The 26,845-nt window shown below is 31.5% G+C and overlaps 1 protein-coding gene across 1 annotated transcript; it reads left to right on the forward strand.

Annotated features, from left to right (window-relative positions):
* The first annotated feature begins 4,424 nt into the window (after nt 1–4,424).
* On the forward strand, nt 4,425–11,166 carry LOC144853871 (homeobox-containing protein 1-like). The gene is made up of 6 exons (XM_078711726.1): nt 4,425–4,727; nt 5,242–5,726; nt 6,512–6,732; nt 7,368–7,526; nt 8,259–8,342; nt 8,572–11,166. Exons 2-6 carry the CDS (start codon nt 5,275–5,277, stop codon nt 8,850–8,852), a joined length of 1,197 nt encoding a protein of 398 aa, XP_078567852.1. The 5' UTR covers nt 4,425–4,727; nt 5,242–5,274; the 3' UTR covers nt 8,853–11,166.
* Nucleotides 11,167–26,845: the final 15,679 nt, after the last annotated feature.

Consider the following 26,845-nt stretch of genomic DNA (forward strand, 5'->3'; position numbering starts at 1 on the left):
ATAGTGTAATAGAAGTTACTACGCATGAGCAGAACAATTAAGTATGGAACTTTGTTTACCAGCGAAACTTGGAACCACAAAGAACACTATATAAAATTTGTTTTTGTCTTTTATGGGTTCGTCCCACTTTTATTTCAATTTGATGTACAAATTATTGAAATATATACAAGTTCTCTATATATGCATATAATATGTATATTCTCTTGTATTATTAAAATTAAAAACAAAGGTCATGTTCTCCATCTTTTCTTGTCACATGCAAGTGATGTTTTTTTTTTTAGTGACATAGTATATTTAAAAATAAATAAATAAAATTTACAATTATTAAAACATTTACTTATGACCTACATACAGTATATATACAGACATGCTGAATATTGCGGAATTTATATATTATTACAATTGTCAAGGGTTACATTAACTATATAAAATTGATATAAAAAATAAACGGGAAAAATGTGATTTGATATATTTAAAAATGTAATGAGCTTGAATTTTTTATTTTTTTTCATTAAATTGAAATACGCAATATAAGGGTGTGAGAATCGATTATTCTTTGGCTTATACGTTATTCTATTGTTTTGTTGACACTTTTTGTTTGTTTTGTCTAAATAGTAACACGGTCTATTGAACACACTCTAGCACACATCTGCCGTCTTGGCAAGACAGGTTGACACTTTGCACACAAAAAAACCCAACTTTTAATTTGTTACGTCATACGCAGAAAAATACACACGTACACTTTAACCACTGACTGACTAAACCAACATTTGAGTGTGTAATCGGAGTTATCGCAAGCGTACAATTTTATTGCATTAAATGGGTTTCTTAAAGTCGAAATTAGTGATTCATTTGTTCATGTTAGAGTTGGGTTTTGACACTCAATAAATGGAGGCCAAAGGTGTTGGCATGGTAACCACCCAAACCTCGAAAAGAAGCTCCTTCATCTTTTAGTTACTGTTGGGTGGACTTCTTTTCGAGATTATTGCAAACTAAAATAGGGGAGCTGCAACATGGGTCACGCCCTACGACTTACATAATTAGAATAATCTTCTAATGTAACGATTAACAAAATCAAAATTTAACAGTGTGGCGTGTTGACATACCATCTTCCCCATTACACCTGCACAGACTGATTTGCATAACAACGTATGGCCCTGTACCAAAACTGTTGTGTTTAAAATAGAGCTGCAAGATCCCCGGAAATGATACATATATTTTGAAAGAAAATATATAAGAATCTTCAGTACACCACCATACTTTAGGCTGAGCAAAGACAATTTTAAAAAATAGAGCTGCTAGGTTCCCGCTAATACTCTAAGCGCAATCTTGAGTTCGAAACTCTGCGGATTTTTTTTTTTTGTAAATGAAATAAATTTTGTTTTTATTTTATTTTGAAAGATATTGAGATACTAGTTAAGATGTATTGTCCCTTGAAACACAAAAAAATGAAGGTCAAAATATTCTAAATTTAAATTGGCCATATCAAAGTAATATTATTCACTTTAAGCCGAAAATTCGAGCCAAAAACAACAAGTTTACGTAATTAACAGGTAAATTAATTACATTTCGTCTGAAAATCGTCGCAAGCGAAAGATTTCAAACCACGAGTATGCATTATGCATGATGCTAATTAGGATTGTTTACAACTCGTCATGGTTGAGAAGGTGTTTTCACACAGATCGCGAGAAAGTTTTATGATTATGCATACAGAGTTGCGCGTTGCATTATGAGATATGTTTTGATCGAAAACTTTGACTGGAAGTCAAAGTTATTTTTTGAACATAAAAACGTCTGTATTTCAGTTAAATGATTTTTTTTTCGACTAATTTTTGGTGAAAGTTAATAACTATTATGATACTTCAAAATGACCCACTTTTTTTCGAAATATTTTTTTTTATATTTTTTGGAATTAGTCAAAGGGACAATACATCTAGTTAATTTAGGAAATAGTTAAATTATCTTTGCGATTTCTACATAGTCAATTGTCATGATGCATAATCACTATCTTTATAATAGTAATCGCTATCTATTTGTATTAATGGGGCCATATGCATTTTGCCACCCGCAGCCTGTTGCCAGCACATCAAAAATGCACAAATTACGGTTCATTTCAGCCCCGGTTAGCATTTTGACGTAATTTTACATTTTAACACATTTTCTAGGTTAATATGCATATTTATGACGTAACGATGCATTTTTACGTTAATATAATATTCATTGATTGATTGATCACTTTATATTTTAAGATGACCGTCGACTGTTTCATAATTGTAATTGTTTTATGAATTATACAAACATTAAAATTAGGCTTTTATGTGTGGCTCCCGCTGTTTGTATTTATGATTTGGTTTTGTCATCATGGCTCGCAGGAAATGTCTGAATTGCATGCCTCGCTGGATCGCACTTTGGCAACACGTCTCTATACCATGTGATCATAATTATAAAAGATATAGAGCTATTTTAAAAATAATTTTCTTACTATTGTATTTAAAAATGCAATACTGGGAGAGTTAGGAAAGAATAATGATAATTATTATAACTTTTATTGAAGGTTATATAATGTCAGTTGTATTTGCATTATACTATTACATTATCAAGTGCAATTCATTGTAAATGAACATTTTCACTGATGAGGAAATAAAGTGGGTCGAACCTACATAAGACAAACAAAAAGAAGACGATATAGCTGATGGTTAATAATTATAATGATGGCTGGATGAACGATTGTCTATGAATCCTTTGTCAATTTTGTCTTGAATAATAGCCAGGCCCCGGGCCGTCCTTATAAAACAATGTTATAATTTTCAGTAAAAGCAACAAAAAAAAACCCCAAAAAAACTTAAGCTTAAAGCTTCCTACTTATACTCCAAACATAAGCATACTAATAATACTCTAATAATACTAGACCTACTAACTTTATTCGACCAACATGGGACACTGTTGCTCGTCAAAAATTAAATTCTATAATTATAATTTTGCTTATTAAAAAGAGTCTATAACATAATACATATAAGCCTACTCCGAGGAGCTAGGCACAAATATATCAATTATTCGATGTATCATACATAACATAGGGCCGAATGATACTATTACTAAAGTATTACAGTAGGGCCTAACTTTATTCGTCCAACGTGGGACATTGTTGCTCATCAAATATAACATCTAAGGTATAATTTTGCTTAATAAAAAGAGTCCATAAAACATAATAATATACAGTAAGCCAACTCCGATGAGCCAGGCACAACTGTATCAATTATTCGATGTATCAATTTGGCGTACGCTACGTCGTATATATTACTCATTCGGGACTGTTACCATAAAACGGGTAATTGAAACGCGCTGCATGCCTTCCAAACTTTCTTTCAAGTGAGAGCTCGAGTTAAACTATGTCAACTATGCAGTCCTGAATTCTGATTATTTGCTCCAACATCCAAATATGAGCAGAGTTGAGGCTGAGTTATAACGAGTGGCATCAAGTTGAACAAGTTTCGCATAGATGCCTGACAAGTTTGTGCGAATTGTTTGTCATCTAACTTTATATGATTTACGTATACACATCATCGTAGTATGTAATCACGTGACTAAAATATGGCCTAATACACTTTACTGCTATGATTTTTTAGGTTAAGAACATAGTAGGAAAAAATAACACCGTCTACTAAAGGTAGAAAAAAATAACACCGTCTATTATTATTATTAAAGGTAGAAAAAAATAACACCGTCTATTAAAGGTACAAAAAATAACACCGTCTATTATTAAAGGTAGAAAAAAATAAAACCGTCTATTAAAGGTACAAACAATTACATCGACTAAATAAAGGTAGAAAAAATTACACCGTCTACTAAAGGTAGAACAAAACAAAACCGTCTTTTAAAGGTAGAAAAAATAACACCGTCTACTAAAGGTAGAAAAAATAATACCTTCTATTAAAGGTTCATCTACATCCCCCACTCCATCCCACCACCAAAAAGAAAAGACAAAATATTAAAATATCTCATCTCGTAAAATTTATTTATTCATAAATCAAAATTGTTCATAATATTATGAATGCTGAGACCATTACCAGTATGATTTTAAAATTCAAAACACAGCAGTCGTTGATTAATCTACATTAATCTGCTGGTCTAACATTATCGTAAGTGTGTGACTTATTGATTATCCATTTATAATGCGCTTATATAAAGTGAAAAAACTGTATACAATATTGCAGAGATATGTTGCTAAGCGGAAACGCGTTAGCGTAACGGAAGTGAAACACTACGCACAATACCGGAAATGCGTATCGCGCTGCCTCCGCGAAACATCCATCCGCACGCGCTACATTTGTTGGCCTCAACAAAGGGGGCGTTCTCTCCAAAACATGAACTTTTTTTTTCACAACAAACAAAATAGACGTAGGCCGAGATTACCGATGGATGTGTGTACATCATTAATTAATTAAAATACCTTTAAAACACATTCGAGGTTGGGGCTAACTTCTCCAATGGGATATAATACAATATAGCACCTACTTCGTGTATTATAAACTTGATTAGACTAACTAGGCTAGGCCTATATAATATAAAAAAAGGCTAGGCTAGAGCTTATACAAACGGGAGGGTAGTGTCAGTGAACGGTAGGGTTGTTTGCCCGCCTTTCATCGGCAGATAGTTCTATGTAAGCCTAGGCCTAAGCTTTGAGATTGAGCTGAACGAAATCTACAATTTCAAACAACGCAACACAGGTAAAGTATTTTATAAAGTAGTCTAATTTAATTATTACAATTAAATGCATCAATACTGTGATTACTTTTAATTATTAAAAAAAAATGGTAAATGAATATCGGATGCCTAGGCCTACTATAATATTGTTGTATCATTCATCATCATAGACTATGATGATGAATGATACAATAATAATAATAATGATATAACAATAATAACTATGACATAGTCAACTATGCATGTTCGCCATGTTTGGTCTACCGTGCACCTAATTTCTCTGTAGACTGTTCCGATAGACTATATCCTCAAATAAATCCCAGGACATTAGATGATCCATATTTGAAGCATCCCATTATATAATTGACATTCACTGTTAATATCACTAAACCAATGCGGTCTATGTATCAGTAATATAGACTTATTCTCAATAATGCTTTCAAGCATCAAAATAATTGAAAATGCCAGTAAACCAGTAACTGCCTAAAGTAAAAATCAAAAGTTTCATTATAGGTATTCAATTTTTTCTTATCCAAGGGTTTCACTCCACTTCAAGCGAATGCAACAAGGATGTCACAGCCACGCTACACCATAGAGCAGTATGAGCTTCTGCGACGGCTACGTGCTACTGGCATGACGAAAGAAGAGATGGTGGCAGCTATAACTGCAATGGAGAAACTGGACAACGATCTTGGACCATCACCAGAGAAACGTATCCAGATTAAGGATGTCCACACAGTGCCATCGCCAAGAGTTTATCAAGGAACCAACGATAATCAATCTGTTTCAAGTTCCGCTTACCCTCACCAGAGTTCCTTGCATAGTTCTGCATCTCAAAGTCCGGTGCAAATACCAAGTTCCGTAGGCCAACACCAAAGTTCTGTGCTAAATATGCATGCTGGGTCAAGAAGTTCTGACTTAAACCAAGTGCCGTCTAATATGTTTGTAGTAAGTAACAGTGTGCCAAGTCAAGAAACGCCAATGGATGTAGAAGCTGAGGCAGAATTTAATAGACTCATAAGGTTTGTTTTGTTGCAAGTTGTAATTACAGTGGACTCTCCTAAGACTGGACAAAACTGAAAACTCTCCCCTAACCAAACTTTTCTTGAGGTTCAAAGGGTCCCAAATTCATTTTTACCATTAGAAACACATTCCCAATACCAGACTTTCCAGAAAACCAGACATATTAGACCAGCACAAATGTGTCCGGTATTGGGAGAGTTAACTGTACTTGTATAGCTATGGTATCCGACACACAGTAATCTGTGATTTAAAAAAAAATTGTTGTTACTGTACTTTCACACTAAATTTGAAATCACTGGGCATAACACTTTATACTCAATTACTATCACCACTGCGCAACTGGTGAATGTTTTTTAATTGCGAAAGTATAGTAGTGCTAAACAAAGTTTTCAAGGGAGGATTCTGTCCACTTGCAAAATACTAAATAAAAACATAATAAATACTGGATGCATTTTTGTACACATTTCTGCAGTATGCCCTGGTTTAGGTGTGAATGCAAAGTTAATATGCATTATAAACAAACAATGATAGGCAATTAAAATATAAAGGTAATAATAATTAATATTTGTCCTCAAGCTTAACTGGAAACTGAGAAAATTCGGATTAGGCCCTTCATGGACCCACGGCAGCCAGCAGTGTATGTAGCGACTACCAGATTAGCACACCAGGAGACAATCCCCTATTCTTTGCGAATAGTGTACCAAATTCTTTAACATGCACTATATGTACACAGGACCAAGAATTTGAGTTTATTATTTAATTTTCTTTTCTTTCACTCTACCAGCCACGATCCAAACAAGCTATGGGAAGATATCAAGATGTTTATATTAAGCCATGATATATCACAAAGCTGGCTGTCTAAGGAGCTTGGCATACAGAAGGGGATACTCTCACACTACCTGCTAACAGGAAGGGGACTCACAAAGGTTGCTGTTAAGCTTCTCTATACATGGTACCACTTATCCAACCGAGGAAATGTTCAATCTCAACAGAGCAGAGTTGAAGGTAACTAGTAATAATAGTACACAGATTAGCCCTCTAGTTGTATAATACATCTATGTATTAATATATAAAGATTAGCCCATTTTGATCGTACATTCGCACAGTGATAATAAGTAGGATTTAGTTTAGCACTGTGCGCTACTATACCTATTTGGTTGTACTAGCGCACAGTGATAATACATAGGATTTAGTTTAGCACTGTGCGCTACTATACCTATTTGGTTGTACTAGCGCACAGTGATAATAAATAGGATTTAGTTTAGCACTGTGCGTTACTATACCCATTTTGGTTGTACTAGCGCACGGTGATAATACAAAGGATTTAGTTTAGCACTGTGTGCTAATATACCCATTACTTTAGTTGTATAATACATCTGTGTATTATATATATAAAGATTTCCGTATATTACAGAGTACAGTAAAATCCCATGTTTGAGCATATCCCCACCCCCTAATTTCTGTTTGCTTTCAGACACAATGCTGTATCGGAGTAAAAGTAATATCAGAGAGTATAATTCCACTACTTGATTTTTACCAATTTTTCCTTTAGAAGAAATGAAATATTTCACTCTTTATATTATGATGGAGAACTTAATGTTATATTAACAATAACATTTTGTCACTTCATATATCGATAGGTCAAACAGCAAGACCGGTGTTTGGTCGACGTGACCGGCTCCACTGGACTGAAAAGGAACTCCAAGTTCTGGAAACCTATCGCAAAGAGAATGCTTACCCAAGCATGAATGAAGTGCGCACCATGGCAGACACACTCAACTCTTTAAGTAATAGTGTAGGTAAGTAAGTGATATAAAAATAGACTTTATTTTGCTGCTGCTTATATTTTCACCATCTCAATAATACCATGTTTGTTGAATTGACTTTTCAACTGCACTTTTGAATGACAAAAGGCAACCAATGCACCATGAAGACAGGCGCATAATTTGTACCGGACGTTTGAGACCAGTCTCTTGCACAACCACCATCTTCTCTCCTTCCTACCCGAGTGTATAAGACAATTTAATTCTAATTTTAAAAAGCAATTTATTTTTGGTGTCTTTTGTGTCTTGTACTTTTGACATCTTTTTTATTATTATTTGTATTTTGTGCAGTGCAAGCAATGTAATTTCCTTGTTGCCAGATGAAATAAATGTTTGCCTCTAGTCTTTGATTAGGCCTAGTTAATCTGAAAGTTGTAAATTTAAATCAGCAAATTGATACATAATTTACATTGAGGATGTGTGGCACAGTGTGTTGGATGTTGGATTACTGATCGTGAAATCATGGTTCGAATCCAACTCTCGCTGTATTGCATGTATACTTAGACACTAACATTTGCCTCTCTCCACCCAAATGGATAAAATGGATATCCGGTTAGATCAAGACTCAACTTTGCGCTGAATACTAGCTGCACTATTATAGGCGCAGCCATGTTTCCATACGTGTTTAATAAAAAAAAGAAATGTATATTATATGAATAAACTATTATTATTATAATATTATCAATTAAATGTTATTGATTCCCACAGAAGATTTATGTACAGAGAATAGAGTAATAACTCCTATGAATGTGTACAACTGGTTTGCAAACCGAAGGAAAAGGAAAGCAAAGGGTAAGATATACTGTATCTACGAACCCTACCATAGTATCGGGCGTGAATTTAGACACTCTCTCTTGTCTCTCTTGTCATCTGCCATCTGGCATGTCCATGACTTCTGTTAGTTCCGAATATTGTTATTTTTTAATCTATCAAGCATAGCTATCCCTTTTCTTCCTCTTACTAATTTATAAAGCTAGTATATCTTTCAAGTTATTTAAATTTTTCATATTTCTTTAATCAGAAATAACAAGTGGTCAGGCCTCAGATGCTTCGGTCGAAGTTGAATCACTAGACTCGGTTGATGATCAATTGTCACCAAATGCCGAAAACGTTTCGGGCTCCAGTACCATGCCAACCAACACGGATTTCTTCGCTCAAATTGCTAATAATTCTCAGAGAAATACTGATACTGTGGAGAGTTCTATGATGCCTGTACCAGTAACATTAGAAATGCATGGAGGTTCCTTAAAGGACGAAGGTCATGGATTCTCAGGTCATGTCAGGTCATTGTTGGAAAATTAATATTTAATGGTACAGTATTATTTTGATGTCTATTACCATATAATATCTTCTCGGATGGACTATAAACAGTAGATTCAGTGTACACATCTAGCTCATGTGCACTTTAAAGAACCTAGTACTTTCGAGACTAGTAGGAGGTTATCCCGGTGTACTACAGTAGTATACACACAGCCACTGTCACAAACATCCACTTGTCACAACTAGGCCCTCTGCAAGACCAGTCTTTGACTGAAGAGGTCAGCCAGTATAAATAAATAAAAAATACTTTCTGTATATATATGGTGTTGAAACAAAAGTCACACGTCGGCAAAAAAATTGTTTCATATCATACTTGATGTTTCCCCGATCGGTCACACTTCTGGTATGATGCTACTGTATTATAATGCAGGGCATAACCTGAAAGACGTGTATTAGAGATCTACAAATGATGCAACAAATTGCTCTAGAAGAACATTTTTTTGAGTTCATGTCAGGACCTTGACAATTATATTGAGTCAGAACAGAAACTGCTTATGATATACTGAATTCTGTTTGTTTGTATAATTGTTATTTAATGTTACATTTTTATTGAAAGAATTTTACCATTGTAATGAAGAAAGAAAGCACTTAATCCACAAAGATACCATGGGAAGAATTTACGATGATATAAGAATGTTGCTTTAAGCTTATAATGGTTACTTGGAAAAGCTCTGTCTACACTATCAAACCTAGTTTGACAAAAAAAGTGTGATTTGCCCAAATATGGTAGTGATATTACATCATGTCCATATATGGGCACATCACATTTTTTTTCGTCACATAAAGTTTGATAGTGTAGGCTTTAAAAAGACTGGTATCCATACTGAGTGCTCAAAGAGGATGCTTCAATACTGTATGTAGATGTACATAATTCTTTCTGTTTGATTATTTAATAGTAGAGATTTTCTGATGATGTATCTCGGTGTCTACTACTTTATAACATTAATTAATGGTAGTCTTTAAAGAATATAACATGCCATAAGGATTTTATAGAATTTTAAAGGGATTATGGCAATATTGTGTCTCATAATGAGGCTTAGGTAGTAGCACTGTTTTGGCCATTAGAAAATCCAGAGATTGGCAAGCATGTTAACTTCACAGTGTATATAGAGATTGCTTTCTCAGATATACTAATTGTCTTGGTTTAGGTTTGACCAAAAAAAGCCCAGTCCAGGTTTTAGTATATGATGCAGCAATGGCGATTTAATAATAATAAATATTTTATCCATTTTTTATCAATATTTAAGTGTTTTCTAAATGTGAATTTTTTTTAAAGCAGATGAACAATGTTCATTGTATCATGTTACAGTATGTAACATTTATTTTAAGGGCATCATGTGAACTATTCAGTGCAACACAGATTGACAAATTCTGCAATGAAATTGCATCTAAAAAGTTTCTAATGTTTGACAACATAAATGAAATATAGAACATACTTAATGAATACTTTAAAGATATATTGTCCCCTTTTCATTATTTTGTGTTGAATATGCCATTTTAACAGTTATTCACTTTGACCAAAACCTGGATCGATAAACAATTATTTACCTGAAAAAAAATGTAATTTAAAGCAAAAAATATTTACATTGACTGTCAGACAATGTTTTTTGGTTATAATTAACTGTTTATTTTGACTTTTTATAAGTGAAATCATTTTTTTTCCTATGGAAGTGAATAACTTCAGTAAAACTGCAAAATAGGCTATTAAAATCTGATTTTATAAATCTTTATTTTTTTGGGGACAACACATCTTTAAGTTAAATTATAATGGCCTATTATATTTTAGCTTGATTTGTATTCTATTTCTTAGAATCGTTGAGCTTGTGATGGAGTTGAAACGTTCCTTTTAATTGTTATTTGAATTTTAGTGAAATGCATTTTCTAACCTTAAACAACATTTCTGTTTATACTGAGACAGCAAACTGTTTATAAGAGGAATAGTGTTATACATTACTGTACATTGAATTGAATACACATAATGTAATGAATAACAAATTGTGGTGTATGATATATAAAATAAAAAGACTACACAACTGATGGACCTTTTTGATCTTTATGTCACACTATGTTAGCAATTTCTGCTGATGTAGACTTGCACTGTTATGTTATGTTAGCAATTTTTACTGACATAGACTTGCCATAAGTCTATGTTTACATTGTTTAGTATTCTCACTGGTTAGCTGGCATTTTGATTATTGTTCAGAAACTGGAAGCTCAATGTATGACATGCCATGTGTGCCAAAATGTGGTTGTTTTTACAAATATTAAGTATAATCGGTCTAGAAACTAGTAACTACTGGCCATGCAAAAAAAACTAACTTTTTAAAAGTTTGTAAAGTCATTGAAAAAAGTACATCAGTATTTTGTTTTGTAAAATATCACTTAATAACTTTTTTACATTTTATAGGCCTGAAGATAAAATGTGATTAAAAGTAATTAACAAAAAAATAGTAAGTTGGATAACCTTAGATGAATCATGTGGGAAATACAGTAAGCAAATTTTCAACTGTTTACTGAAGCGTATTCTATACATTTTATGGCGTATGTTTGAAGTTTGAGAAATAAATTCAAAAGAACATTGTATTACAAACAATGGCATCAATGATGCGAGTTGCTGTCAAGGAACATAACACAGCTAAAAATGTACTGCACTGACATTAGGCCTACCAGAAATCACAAGTATGTTTATATTTAACAACAATCCTACAATTTGTTTAATTTTGTACATTTATTTTGTGAATGTTGGTGGAAAACTTATTTCTCGAGGACCAGGAAGTGAACCACCGGTTTATGAAGGAAACACGAAGACCAAGTTTACATGCCATGAGGTACCTGACAACTATGAGTGGCTGAAAAATGGTATAACTATTACACCAGATGAACATTACAATGTGACGTACGACAAAGGCAAAACTACTTTGGAAATAGATAAAGTAAAATGGACAGATAAAGGCTATTATCAATGTAAAGTTTGGAATAATGGAGAACAAGCAGAAGTATCTGAAAAAGCACAGTTAATAGTAATAGAAACCAACGGTGAGCCTTATCCTATCTGTGAGCTGTCAAAGCCAGTATATGAGCAATGTGAGATGGTGTATATGACTTGCATCACAGAGAAAAAGTCACCTCCTGATAACATAGAATTTAATGTAGAATATCTTGATGATGAAAGATCTAAAAACTTAAACACTACATGTCAATGTGGTAATGTTACACATCTATGGGCCACATCAGAGTTTAAAGCAGATCCTGATCTTGATAATACAAAGATAGTTTGCAAAATATCCAACAATCAAATTCCTGGTGGGTGTTGCAGGAAGAGTCTTGTCATTCAGTCATCAACAACCACTGACAAAATAGATGATAGGGTGATGGATGAGACAGCAACTCCAGACACAGAAGAAGTCACTGATTCCAAGATAACTACAGAAACACCAACAGGTAAACAAGAGGAGGAAACAACTGATGATGAGACAACAGACAATAAAACAGATGACAATGCTGATAAGTACACATGTGAATGTAACAATGGATGGATTATTTTTTTATTAATCATAATAATAATACTTTGCATAATACTGATAGTTTGTTTTTATTGTCTTTTTGGTAAAATTAAAATTCCACCTCAAACAAGTCCAGAAAACAATCCTGCAATTGAATTGTCTGAAACATTTACATAATTAATAGGTTTTAATTTAGTTAAATGTAAATATATAAAACTTGAGGTATCTCTTCAAACAAAGTGTTCTGAAAATGATCAGTTTCAATTAAATGTATGTGTTATTTGTATGCGTTAATAGTGTAGGCTCCATTGAATGCAATTCTCATTTTGGTATTAGTTTGTTATTTAAATAATATCAGGGTTTAGGCCTACAGTTTACCTATAATACCACACAACCAAATACTGTAAAACTAGCAAAACAGAGTTGGAGGAGCAGAGTCTTCACATCTGAAGTTGGCTCCAAATACGAAGAAGAAGAAAAAAAAAAAACATGAATATTTTTTTGTATACAATTTTGTATATAGCTTTACAGTAGACCCATATTCAACATTTGATTAATTAACTTATCAGTGTGATTTTTAAAAGTGCATTGTATTTACTTTCTGGATTTTCAGTCTACTTGTAACATCTTTACAAGTGCTTAGTTTACAATAATTGCATATTTAAAAGATTCATACTTACAAAATGTATTGTCCCCCAAAAACATGAAAATGAAGGATTAATTAAATCAGACTTTGAATATGTTATTTTGTAGTTTTAATAAAGTTAATCACTTCCATAGAAAAAAAATAATGTTTTCACTTATAAATTGACAAAATAAATGGTTAAATTGAACCAAAAACACACTGGCTGGCAGCCAATTTGACTATTTTTTGCTTTGAATTACAGTTTTTTAGGTAAATACATTTTTTTTCGATCAAATTTTTGGTCAAAGTGGATTCCTATTATGTTACATTAAAATGGCATATTCAACAAAAATGTTGTTAAGAATTATTTTTTCAGGGGGACAATACATCTTTAATTCTGTGCATTTATTTCTAAAGTTTAATTGGTATGTTTAGCATAGCTTTTACATAATTATAAAAACCGTAAGAACGTAACGCATACATCAATAACATTACATTTATATAGCGCCCAATACTATGATAAGCTCATAATCAGCGGCACTCCACATACTGTCATAGCATTGGTTAAAATTTTAAAAAGTCTTTAAATGTTTTATAAAACTGATAACAGTCATTCAAGTATGTAATATAACTTAGTAAATTTTCATTTTTTTTTTTTCATTTTCTGTAACTATTATTATGTATAGCGTATATGCTACATGGCCTACCAGTAATTGTAACAATGGCCTGGGGAATATTGATTGAATAATAATAAATTCAAAAGAAATGAATTGTCTTGTATAGGCATAGGTTTTATTTCTACATTCAGTTGCTATCTTAGTGAATTTACTTACTAAGAAAATATATATAATTATTATACATATGATTATTATACAAATAATGAATGTTTATGAGTGTATAATGGCATGAGGTGAATGATGAAAGGTTATATATCAACCTTCCATCATTCACCAAATGCCATTATTTGTACCATTACACGAATATAAAACATTCATTATTTGTTTTATATAACATATAAATAGATTCCTGTCATTTGAATCAAATAAGGTAAGGTAGCCCTAGCCAAAGGCCTATATTTCATTCACATTGATTAAAAACAGTTTTGTTTGGTTTTGTTGTATTTCACAGTACAGAGCCATATTATAGGGTAATGTGTATACTAGATTTTTTTTCATCCGCAAAACGTTTTTTTTTTTCGTACACAAAAATGTTTCAAAAAGTACTATTAAACGATCGTTTAATAGTGCGTACTATTGCACGCCATGTGACCCACAATCATCCAATCACATGACAGGAATTTATTTAGGTGTTATATAATATGGATTATTACTATGGTATATAAAATCATATACAGCTCTATTATCTAACCCTTATTCAGCCAAGTACAATACAAATAACAATACCTGCAGGAAAATATAAACAAAGATGGCTAAGCAAGATAGTGACAGACACTCTTACTCGAAAGCCCATCATCCCAGTCTTTAGCTGACTAAACCCAAAACATTGTTATGCTTGTCAAGTCAGTGTCGGAACAAAAATTAATAATGTTTATGTTATGGTGACGTGTTTTAATCATGATTAATTGTAGATAGATCGTGTTTTTATGATATATACCTAATTTAAACTATTCTTTTTATATGATGTAAGCAGTAATGATATTTTAAAATTCTTCTCTTATTGATTTTATCTAATCTAATGGTACTGGTATTAAAACGCTACATCGTTGGATTGGTTGTTGCTAAGATGCAAGACTGTACACACTGTTTTTGTATCGGTAACTTCTATGAAAAGGTCTGACATACTGCTTGTGTTAACTGTATGAAAACATCAAAGTCAGAATATCATGTGTTTGTCGTATCAATGGTGAAAATGTACAGTTTTACAGCAATCATATTCTGTATGACATTGGCAGTTAATGGTGAGAGTGAGGTATTTTTATCACAACCAGGTGATGAAACAGTAATAGAAGGAAACACTGCTACATTTACATGTATTTTGATTGATCGCATTTCTGAAGTTCAATTAGAAAATGCAACATGGTGGAAGGACAACACGATGATTGAGCCTACTGATGCCAAGTATATTTTTACCAATGATACAACCCATGGTAAATACAGCATTCAGATAAATAGTGTAGAACGTCAAGATAAAGGATACTACCAATGCAAAGTTCATGGTGAGTTTTCAGATAACGCTTGGTTAACAGTGTTTGAAATCACAAGAGAACCTCCTATCTGTGAGATGTCAAAGTCATTATATGAGCAATGTGAGATGGTGTATATGACTTGCATCACAGAGAACAAGTGGCCTCCTGATAACATAGAATTTAATGTAGAATATCTTGATGCTGAAAGACCTAAAACTTTAAACACTACATGTCAATGTGGTAATGTTACACATTTATGGGCTATATCAGAGGAGGTTCAAGCAGATCCAGATCTTAATACAAAGATAATTTGCAAAATATTTAACTACAAAATTTCTAGTGATGTTGGGTATTGCAACAAGAGTCTTGTCATTCAATCATCAACAGCCACTGATGAAACAGATGAGGCAACAGATACAGGAGAAGTCACTGATTCCAAGATAACTACAGAAACAATAGGTAAACAAGAGGAGGAAACAACTGATGATGAGACAACAGACAGTAAAACAGATGACAATGCTGATAAGTACACATGTGAATGTAACAATGGATGGATTATTGTTTTATTAATCATAATAATAATACTGTGCATAATACTGATAGTTTGTTTTTATTGTCTTTTTGGTAAAATTAAAATTCCACCTCAAACAAGTCCAGAAAACAATCCTGCAATTGAGATGTCTGAAACATTTACATAATTAATAGGTTTTAATTTAGTTAAATGTAAATATATAAAACTTGAGGTTTCTCTTCAAACAAAGTGTTCTGAAAATGATCAGTTTCAATTAAATGTATGTGTTATTTGTATGCGTTAATAGTGTAGGCTCCATTGAATGCAATTCTCATTTTGGTATTTGTTATGTAAATAATATCAGGGTTTAGGCCTACAGTTTACCTATAATACCACACAACCAAATACTGTAAAACTAGCAAAACAGAGTTGGAGGAGCAGAGTCTTCACATCTGAAGTTGGCTCCAAATACGAAGAAAAAGAAAAAAAAAAACATGAATATTTTTTTGTATACAATTTTGTATATAGCTTTACAGTAGACCCATATTCAACATTTAATTAATTAACTTATCAGTGTGATTTTTAAAAGTGCATTGTATTTACTTTCTGGATTTTCAGTCTACTTGTAACATCTTTATAAGTGCTTAGTTTACAATAATTGCATATTTATAAGATTCATACTTACAAAATGTATTGTCCCCCAAAAACATGAAAATGAAGGATTAATTAAATCAGACTTTGAATATGTTATTTTGTAGTTTTAATAAAGTTAATCACTTCCATAGAAAAAACAAATGTTTTCACTTATAAATTGACAAAATAAATGGTTAACTTCAACCAAAAACACACTGGCTGGCAGCCAATTTGACTATTTTTTGCTTTGAATTACAGTTTTTCAGGTAAATACATTTTTTTTCGATCAAATTTTTGGTCAAAGTGGATTCCTATTATGTTACATTAAAATGGCATATTCAACAAAAATGTTGTTAAGAATTATTTTTTCAGGGGGACAATACATCTTTAATTCTGTGCATTTATTTCTAAAGTTTAATTGGTATGTTTAGCATAGCTTTTACATAATTATAAAAACATAAGAACGTAACACATACATCAATAACATTACATTTATATAGCGCCCAATACTATGATAAGCTCATAATCAGCAGCACTCCACATACTGTCATAGCATTGGTTAAAATTTTAAAAAGTCTTTAAATGTTTTATAAAACTGATAACAGTCATTCAAGTATGTAATATAACTTAGTAAATTTTCATTTTTTTCTTCATTTTCTGTAACTATTATTATGTATAGCGTATATGCTACATGGCCTACCAGTAATTGTAACAATGGCCTGGGGAATATTGATTGAATAATAATAAATTCAAAAGAAATGATTGTCTTGTATAGGCATAGGTTTTATTTCTACATTCAGTTGCTATCTTAGTGAATTTACTTACTAAGAAAATATATATAATTTCAATAAAACATGATTATTATACAAATAATGAATGTTTATGAGTGTAATTGTACAAATAATGGCATGAGGTGAATGATGAAAGGTTATATATCAACGAGGCAACGCCGAGTTGATATTAACCTTCCATCATTCACCAAATGCCATTATTTGTACCATTACACGAATATAAAACATTCATTATTTGTTTTATATAACATATAAATAGATTCCTGTCATTTGAATCAAATAAGGTAAGGTAGCCCTAGCCAAAGGCCTACATTTCATTCACATTGATTAAAAACAGTTTTGTTTGGTTTTGTTGTATTTCACAGTACAGAGCCATATTATAGGGTAATGTGTATACTAGATTTTTTTTCATCCGCGAAACGTTTTTTTTTTTTTCGTACACAAAAATGTTTCAAAAAGTACTATTAAACGATCGTTTAATAGTGCGTACTATTGCACGCCATGTGACCCACAATCGTCCAATTACATGACAGGAATTTATTTAGGTGTTATATAATATGGATTATTACTATGGTATATAAAATCATACACAGCTCTATTATCTAACCCTTATTCAGCCAAGTACAAATAACAATACCTGCAGGAAAATATAAACAAAGATGGCTAAGCAAGATAGCTGTGACAGACACTCTACTCGAAAGCCCATCATCCCAGTCTTTAGCTGACTAAACCCAAAACATTGTTATGCTTGTCAAGTCAGTGTCGGAACAAAAATTAATAATGTTTACGTTATGGTGACGTGTTTTAATCATGATTAATCGTAGATAGATCGTGTTTTTATGATACATACCTAATTTAAACTATTCTTTTTATATGATGTAAGCAGTAATGAAAATTCTATTGATTTTATCTAATCTAATGGTACTGGTATTAAAACGCTACATCGTTGGATTGGTTGTTGCTAAGATGCATGACTGTACACACTGTTTTTGTATCGGTAACTTCTATAAAAAGGTCTGACATACTGCTTGTGTTAACTGTGTGAATTGCAAACATCAAAGTCAGAATATCATGTGTTTGTCGTATCAATGGTGAAAATGTACAGTTTTACAGCAATCATATTCTGTATGACATTGGCAGTTAATGGTGAGAGTGAGGTATTTTTATCACAACCAGGTGATGAAACAGTAATAGAAGGAAACACTGCTACATTTACATGCATTTTGATTGATCGCATTTCTGAAGTTCAATTAGAAAATGCAACATGGTGGAAGGACAACACGATGATTGAGCCTACTGATGCCAAGTATACATTTACCAATGATACAACCCATGGTAAATACAGCATTCAGATAAATAGTGTGGAACGTCAGGATAAAGGATATTACCAATGCAAGGTTCATGATGAGTTTTCAGATAAAGCTTGGTTAACAGTGTTTGAAATCACAAGAGAACCTCCTATCTGTGAGATGTCAAAGTCAGTATATGAGCAATGTGAGATGGTGTATATGACTTGCATCACAGAGAACAAGTGGCCTCCTGATAACATAGAATTTAATGTGGAATATCTTGATGATGAAAGATCTAAAAACTTAAACACTACATGTCAGTGTGGTAATGCTACACATTTATGGGCCACATCAGAGTTTAAAGCAGATCTAGAACTAAATAATACAAAGATAGTTTGCAAAATATTCAACTATACAATTTCTAGTGTCGTTTGGTTTTGTAACAAGACACTTTTGATTCATTCACCAACAAATACCACAGAAACACCAACAACTACCACAGAAACACCAACAACTACCACAGAAACACCAACAACTACCACAGAAACACCAACAACTACCACAGAAACACCAACAACTACCACAGAAACACCAACAACTCTACAACAACTTCCTAATACAAAGGTAAGCATAGAAATGGCAATGGGTAAAAAGAGGAAATTGTTGATAACAAGGTAAGAGATGATGTCAAGTGCATTGAGTGTACAGTAAATGTGAATGTAAAAATGAATGGATAATCTTTTTCTTAGACATAATGCAATTAGCTTATATTACTAAAATTAAAGTTCCAGAAGTTTTATATTATTTGGAATAAAAATAATAAAAAATAAGTTACATTAAAGATGTATTGTCCCCCTGAAAAAAAAAATTATTAAACAATTTTCTGTTGAATATGCCATTTTAATGTTACATAATAGTTTTCCACTTTGACCAAAATTTAGATCGAAAAAAAAAAATTTATTTACCTGAAAAAGCCAAAAAATAGTCAAATTGGCTGCCAGCCAATGGATTTTTGGTTGAATTTAACCATTATTTTGTCATTTTATAAGTGAAAACATTGTTTTTGGGGGTTTTTTTTAACGGAAGTGATTAACTTTATTGAAACTACAAAATAACCTATTCAAAATCTGATTTAATTAATCTTTATTGTTTATGTTTTTGGGGGACAATACATCTTTAATAAAAAAAATAAGACAAATAAAATACATTTAATCATAAATATATATTTTTTGCAAATTGATGTTTTGAATAATGACAATTTGATATTAATATGGTTTACTTTCACAGTTCTATATTCTTTTTGTTATGAACAGAAGGATCCTAATGGTACATGTGAATGCAACATAGAAGACATTATATGGATTACATGGATAAATCTGTTACTATTGTTATTCATCCTTGCACTTAGCCTTTACAACTTTTGGCAGACCAAGACAGTTAATTTGAGACGTCCTCCCATCAGATATCCCATTTTTAATCAATGAAAATAACATGTTATTATAAAGAAAAATACAGTATGTAACACTAATCTTAAGGTTGTCAATTCTAATATGATGCTTGATTTTTTATTTGTTGTAATAACAATAGTTTAGATTAAGTCATGTAGACTACTATATTTTCATAGAGTTCCATTCTTAAAAAATAATAATTAAAAATTACTATTACTACAAAAGATAACCATTACAATGCAAGGTAGGCCACGGCAATGATAAACTGTCAAGAAATACCAGAAGACATAGGTGCAAAATGTTAATATCTCTTTATTCTTGACATCTTATGGTATGACATAAATTGTGTTACTAGGTCAGAAATTGATAAAAAAGAAAATTCAATGGCATAATGGATATTAAAATATGCAACCACTGATATCAATCAATTCATAAATATAATATCTGCACATTTACCATTATAAAACCAGATTATTGTTATGGTTCCTCCCTCCATGTAAACAAACAGAAAAAGTCTTTAAAGATATATTGTCCCCCTAAAAAAATATTTTTTTAAATTTTTTTGTTGAATATGTTATTTTAATGTCACATAATAGTTATTCACTCTCACAAAAAATTGGGTCTGAAAAAAAATTATTTAGCTGAGAAAAATGTAATTTAAAGCAAAAAATGGTCAAATTGTCTGGAAGACAATGAGTTTTTGGGTAATTTAACTGTTTATTTTGTCTTTTTATAGGTGAAATAATTTTTTCCCCCGTTTTTTTTCTTATGGAAGTGAACAACTTCATTAAAACTGCAAAATGGCCTATTCAAAGTCCGATTTTAAAAATCTATATTTTTCATGATTTTGGAGGACAATACATCTTTAAAGAATATTACATGCCATAAGGATTTTATATAATTTTAAAGGGATTATTGCAATATTGTGTCTCATATAGTATGTATGTTGACCATTAAAAAAATCCAGAGAATCGGTCTAGAAACTAAAGTAGTAACTACAGGCCAAGCAAATAAAAAACTAACTTTTTAAAAGTTTGTAAAGTCATTGCAAAAAGTACATCAATATTTTGTTTTGTAAAATATCACTTAATAACTTTTTTACATTTATAGGCCTGAAGACAAAATGTGATTAAAAGTAATTAACAAAAAAATAGTAAGTTGGATAACCTTAGATGAATCATGTGGGAAATACAGTAAGCAAATTTTCAACTGTTTACTTAAGCGTATTCTATACATTTTATGGCGTATATATTCAAAAGAACATTGTATTACAAACAATGGCATCAATGATGCGAGTTGCTGCTGAGTGTTGTCAAGGAACATAACACAGCCAAGAAACTGTACTGCACTGACATTAGGCCTACCAGAAATCACAAGTATGTTTATATTTAACAACAATCCTACAATTTGTTTAATTTTGTACATTTATTTTGTGAATGTTGGTGGAAAACTTATTTCTCGAGGACCAGGAAGTGAACCACCGGTTTATGAAGGGAACACGAAGACCAAGTTTACATGCCTTTTAAATGAGGTACCTGACAACTATGAGTGGCTGAAAAATGGTATAACTATTACACCAGATGAACATTACAATGTGACGTACGGCAAAGGCAAAACTACTTTGGAAATAGATAAAGTAAAATGGACAGATAAAGGCTATTATCAATGTAAAGTTTGGAATAATGGAGAACAAGCAGAAGTATCTGAAAAAGCACAGTTAATAGTAATAGAAACCAACGGTGAGCCTTATCCTATCTGTGAGCTGTCAAAGCCAGTATATGAGCAATGTGAGATGGTGTATATGACTTGCATCACAGAGAAAAAGTCACCTCCTGATAACATAGAATTTAATGTAGAATATCTTGATGATGAAAGATCTAAAAACTTAAACACTACATGTCAATGTGGTAATGTTACACATCTATGGGCCACATCAGAGTTTAAAGCAGATCCTGATCTTGATAATACAAAGATAGTTTGCAAAATATCCAACAATCAAATTCCTGGTGGGTGTTGCAGGAAGAGTCTTGTCATTCAGTCATCAACAACCACTGACAAAATAGATGATAGGGTGATGGATGAGACAGCAACTCCAAACACAGAAGAAGTCACTGATTCCAAGATAACTACAGAAACACCAACAGGTAAACAAGAGGAGGAAACAACTGATGATGAGACAACAGACAATAAAACAGATGACAATGCTGATAAGTACACATGTGAATGTAACAATGGATGGATTATTTTTTTATTAATCATAATAATAATACTTTGCATAATACTGATAGTTTGTTTTTATTGTCTTTTTGGTAAAATTAAAATTCCACCTCAAAGTCCAGAAAACAATCCTGCAATTGAATTGTCTGAGTGACATCTACATAATTAATATGTTTTAATTTAGTTAAATGTAAATATATAAAACTTGAGGTTTCTCTTCAAACAAAGTGTTCTGAAAATGAGCAGTTTCAATTAAATGTATTTGTGTTATTTGTATGCGTTAATAGTAGGCTCCATTGAATGAAATTCTCATTTTGGTATTTGTTATGTAAATAATATCAGGGTTTAGGCCTACAGTTCACCTATAACATGAATATTTTGTGTATACAATTTTGTATATAGCTTTAAAGTAGACCCATATTCAACATTTGATTAATTAACTTATCAGTGTGATTTTTAAAAGTGCATTGTATTTACTTTCTGGATTTTCAGTCTACTTGTAACATCTTTACAAGTGCTTAGTTTACAATAATTGCATATTTAAAAGATTCATACTTACAAAATGTATTGTCCCCTAAAACCATGAAAATGAAGGATTAATTAAATCAGACTTTGAATATGTTATTTTGTAGTTTTAATAAAATGAATCACTTCCACTATTTTTTGCTTTGAATTACAGTTTTTCAGGTAAAGACATTTTTTTTCGATCAAATTTTTGGTCAAAGTGGATTCATATTATGTTACATTAAAATGGCATATTCAACAAAAATGTTGTTAAGAATTATTTTTTCAGGGGGACAATACATCTTTAATTCTGTGCATTTATTTCTAAAGTTTAATTGGTATGTTTAGCATAGCTTTTACATAATTATAAAAACATAAGAACGTAACGCATACATCAATAACATTACATTTATTTAGCGCCCAATACTATGATAAGCTCATAATCAGCGGCACTCCACATACTGTCATAGCATTGGTTCAAATTTTAAAAAGTCTTTAAATGTTTTATAAAACTGATAACAGTCATTCAAGTATGTAATATAACTTAGTAAATTTTCATTTTCTGTAACCATTATTATGTATAGCGTATATGCTACATGGCCTACCAGTAATTGTAACAATGGCCTGGGGAATATTGATTGAATAATAATAAATTCAAAAGAAATGATTGTCTTGTATAGGCATAGGTTTTATTTCTACATTCAGTTGCTATCTTAGTGAATTTACTTACTAAGAAAATATATATAATTGCAATAAAACATGATTATTATACAAATAATGAATGTTTATGAGTGTAATGGTACAAATAATGGCATGAGGTGAATGATGAAAGGTTATATATCAACGAGGCAACGCCGAGTTGATATTAACCTTCCATCATTCACCAAATGCCATTATTTGTACCATTACACGAATATAAAACATTCATTATTTGTTTTATATAACATATAAATAGATTCCTGTCATTTGAATCAAATAAGGTAAGGTAGCCCTAGCCAAAGGCCTACATTTCATTCACATTGATTAAAAACAGTTTTGTTTGGTTTTGTTGTATTTCACAGTACAGAGCCATATTATAGGGTAATGTGTATACTAGATTTTTTTTCATCCGCGAAACGTTTTTTTTTTTTTCGTACACAAAAATGTTTCAAAAAGTACTATTAAACGATCGTTTAATAGTGCGTACTATTGCACGCCATGTGACCCACAATCGTCCAATTACATGACAGGAATTTATTTAGGTGTTATATAATATGGATTATTACTATGGTATATAAAATAATACACAGCTCTATTATCTAACCCTTATTCAGCCAAGTACAATACAAATAACAATACCTGCAGGAAAATATAAACAAAGATGGCTAAGCAAGATAGTGACAGACACTCTTACTCGAAAGCCCATCATCCCAGTCTTTAGCTGACTAAACCCAAAACATTGTTATGCTTGTCAAGTCAGTGTCGGAACAAAAATTAATAATGTTTATGTTATGGTGACGTGTTTTAATCATGATTAATCGTAGATAGATCGTGTTTTTATGATACATACCTAATTTAAACTATTCTTTTTATATGATGTAAGCAGTAATGAAAATTCTATTGATTTTATCTAATCTAATGGTACTGGTATTAAAACGCTACATCGTTGGATTGGTTGTTGCTAAGATGCATGACTGTACACACTGTTTTTGTATCGGTAACTTCTATAAAAAGGTCTGACATACTGCTTGTGTTAACTGTATGAAAACATCAAAGTCAGAATATCATGTGTTTGTCGTATCAATGGTGAAAATGTACAGTTTTACAGCAATCATATTCTGTATGACATTGGCAGTTAATGGTGAGAGTGAGGTATTTTTATCACAACCAGGTGATGAAACAGTAATAGAAGGAGACACTGCTACATTTACATGTATTTTGATTGATCGCATTTCTGAAGTTCAATTAGAAAATGCAACATGGTGGAAGGACAACACGATGATTGAGCCTACTGATGCCAAGTATACATTTACCAATGATACAACCCATGGTAAATACAGCATTCAGATAAATAGTGTGGAACGTCAGGATAAGGGATATTACCAATGCAAGGTTCATGATGAGTTTTCAGATAAAGCTTGGTTAACAGTGTTTGAAATCACAAGAGAACCTCCTATCTGTGAGATGTCAAAGTCAGTATATGAGCAATGTGAGATGGTGTATATGACTTGCATCACAGAGAACAAGTGGCCTCCTGATAACATAGAATTTAATGTGGAATATCTTGATGATGAAAGATCTAAAAACTTAAACACTACATGTCAGTGTGGTAATGCTACACATTTATGGGCCACATCAGAGTTTAAAGCAGATCTAGAACTAAATAATACAAAGATAGTTTGCAAAATATTCAACTATACAATTTCTAGTGTCGTTTGGTTTTGTAACAAGACACTTTTGATTCATTCACCAACAAATACCACAGAAACACCAACAACTACCACAGAAACACCAACAACTACCACAGAAACACCAACAACTACCACAGAAACACCAACAACTACCACAGAAACACCAACAACTCTACAACAACTTCCTAATACAAAGGTAAGCATAGAAATGGCAATGGGTAAAAAGAGGAAATTGTTGATAACAAGGTAAGAGATGATGTCAAGTGCATTGAGTGTACAGTAAATGTGAATGTAAAAATGAATGGATAATCTTTTTCTTAGACATAATGCAATTAGCTTATATTACTAAAATTAAAGTTCCAGAAGTTTTATATTATTTGGAATAAAAATAATAAAAAATAAGTTACATTAAAGATGTATTGTCCCCCTGAAAAAAAAAATTATTAAACAATTTTCTGTTGAATATGCCATTTTAATGTTACATAATAGTTTTCCACTTTGACCAAAATTTAGATCGAAAAAAAAAAATTTATTTACCTGAAAAAGCCAAAAAATAGTCAAATTGGCTGCCAGCCAATGGATTTTTGGTTGAATTTAACCATTATTTTGTCATTTTATAAGTGAAAACATTGTTTTTGGGGGTTTTTTTTAACGGAAGTGATTAACTTTATTGAAACTACAAAATAACCTATTCAAAATCTGATTTAATTAATCTTTATTGTTTATGTTTTTGGGGGACAATACATCTTTAATAAAAAAAATAAGACAAATAAAATACATTTAATCATAAATATATATTTTTTGCAAATTGATGTTTTGAATAATGACAATTTGATATTAATATGGTTTACTTTCACAGTTCTATATTCTTTTTGTTATGAACAGAAGGATCCTAATGGTACATGTGAATGCAACATAGAAGACATTATATGGATTACATGGATAAATCTGTTACTATTGTTATTCATCCTTGCACTTAGCCTTTACAACTTTTGGCAGACCAAGACAGTTAATTTGAGACGTCCTCCCATCAGATATCCCATTTTTAATCAATGAAAATAACATGTTATTATAAAGAAAAATACAGTATGTAACACTAATCTTAAGGTTGTCAATTCTAATATGATGCTTGATTTTTTATTTGTTGTAATAACAATAGTTTAGATTAAGTCATGTAGACTACTATATTTTCATAGAGTTCCATTCTTAAAAAATAATAATTAAAAATTACTATTACTACAAAAGATAACCATTACAATGCAAGGTAGGCCACGGCAATGATAAACTGTCAAGAAATACCAGAAGACATAGGTGCAAAATGTTAATATCTCTTTATTCTTGACATCTTATGGTATGACATAAATTGTGTTACTAGGTCAGAAATTGATAAAAAAGAAAATTCAATGGCATAATGGATATTAAAATATGCAACCACTGATATCAATCAATTCATAAATATAATATCTGCACATTTACCATTATAAAACCAGATTATTGTTATGGTTCCTCCCTCCATGTAAACAAACAGAAAAAGTCTTTAAAGATATATTGTCCCCCTAAAAAAATATTTTTTTAAATTTTTTTGTTGAATATGTTATTTTAATGTCACATAATAGTTATTCACTCTCACAAAAAATTGGGTCTGAAAAAAAATTATTTAGCTGAGAAAAATGTAATTTAAAGCAAAAAATGGTCAAATTGTCTGGAAGACAATGAGTTTTTGGGTAATTTAACTGTTTATTTTGTCTTTTTATAGGTGAAATAATTTTTTCCCCCGTTTTTTTTCTTATGGAAGTGAACAACTTCATTAAAACTGCAAAATGGCCTATTCAAAGTCCGATTTTAAAAATCTATATTTTTCATGATTTTGGAGGACAATACATCTTTAAAGAATATTACATGCCATAAGGATTTTATA

Source organism: Antedon bifida, chromosome 10, assembly GCF_963402885.1.
Source record: "Antedon bifida chromosome 10, ecAntBifi1.1, whole genome shotgun sequence".
Taxonomy (NCBI): Eukaryota; Metazoa; Echinodermata; class Crinoidea; order Comatulida; family Antedonidae; genus Antedon; species Antedon bifida.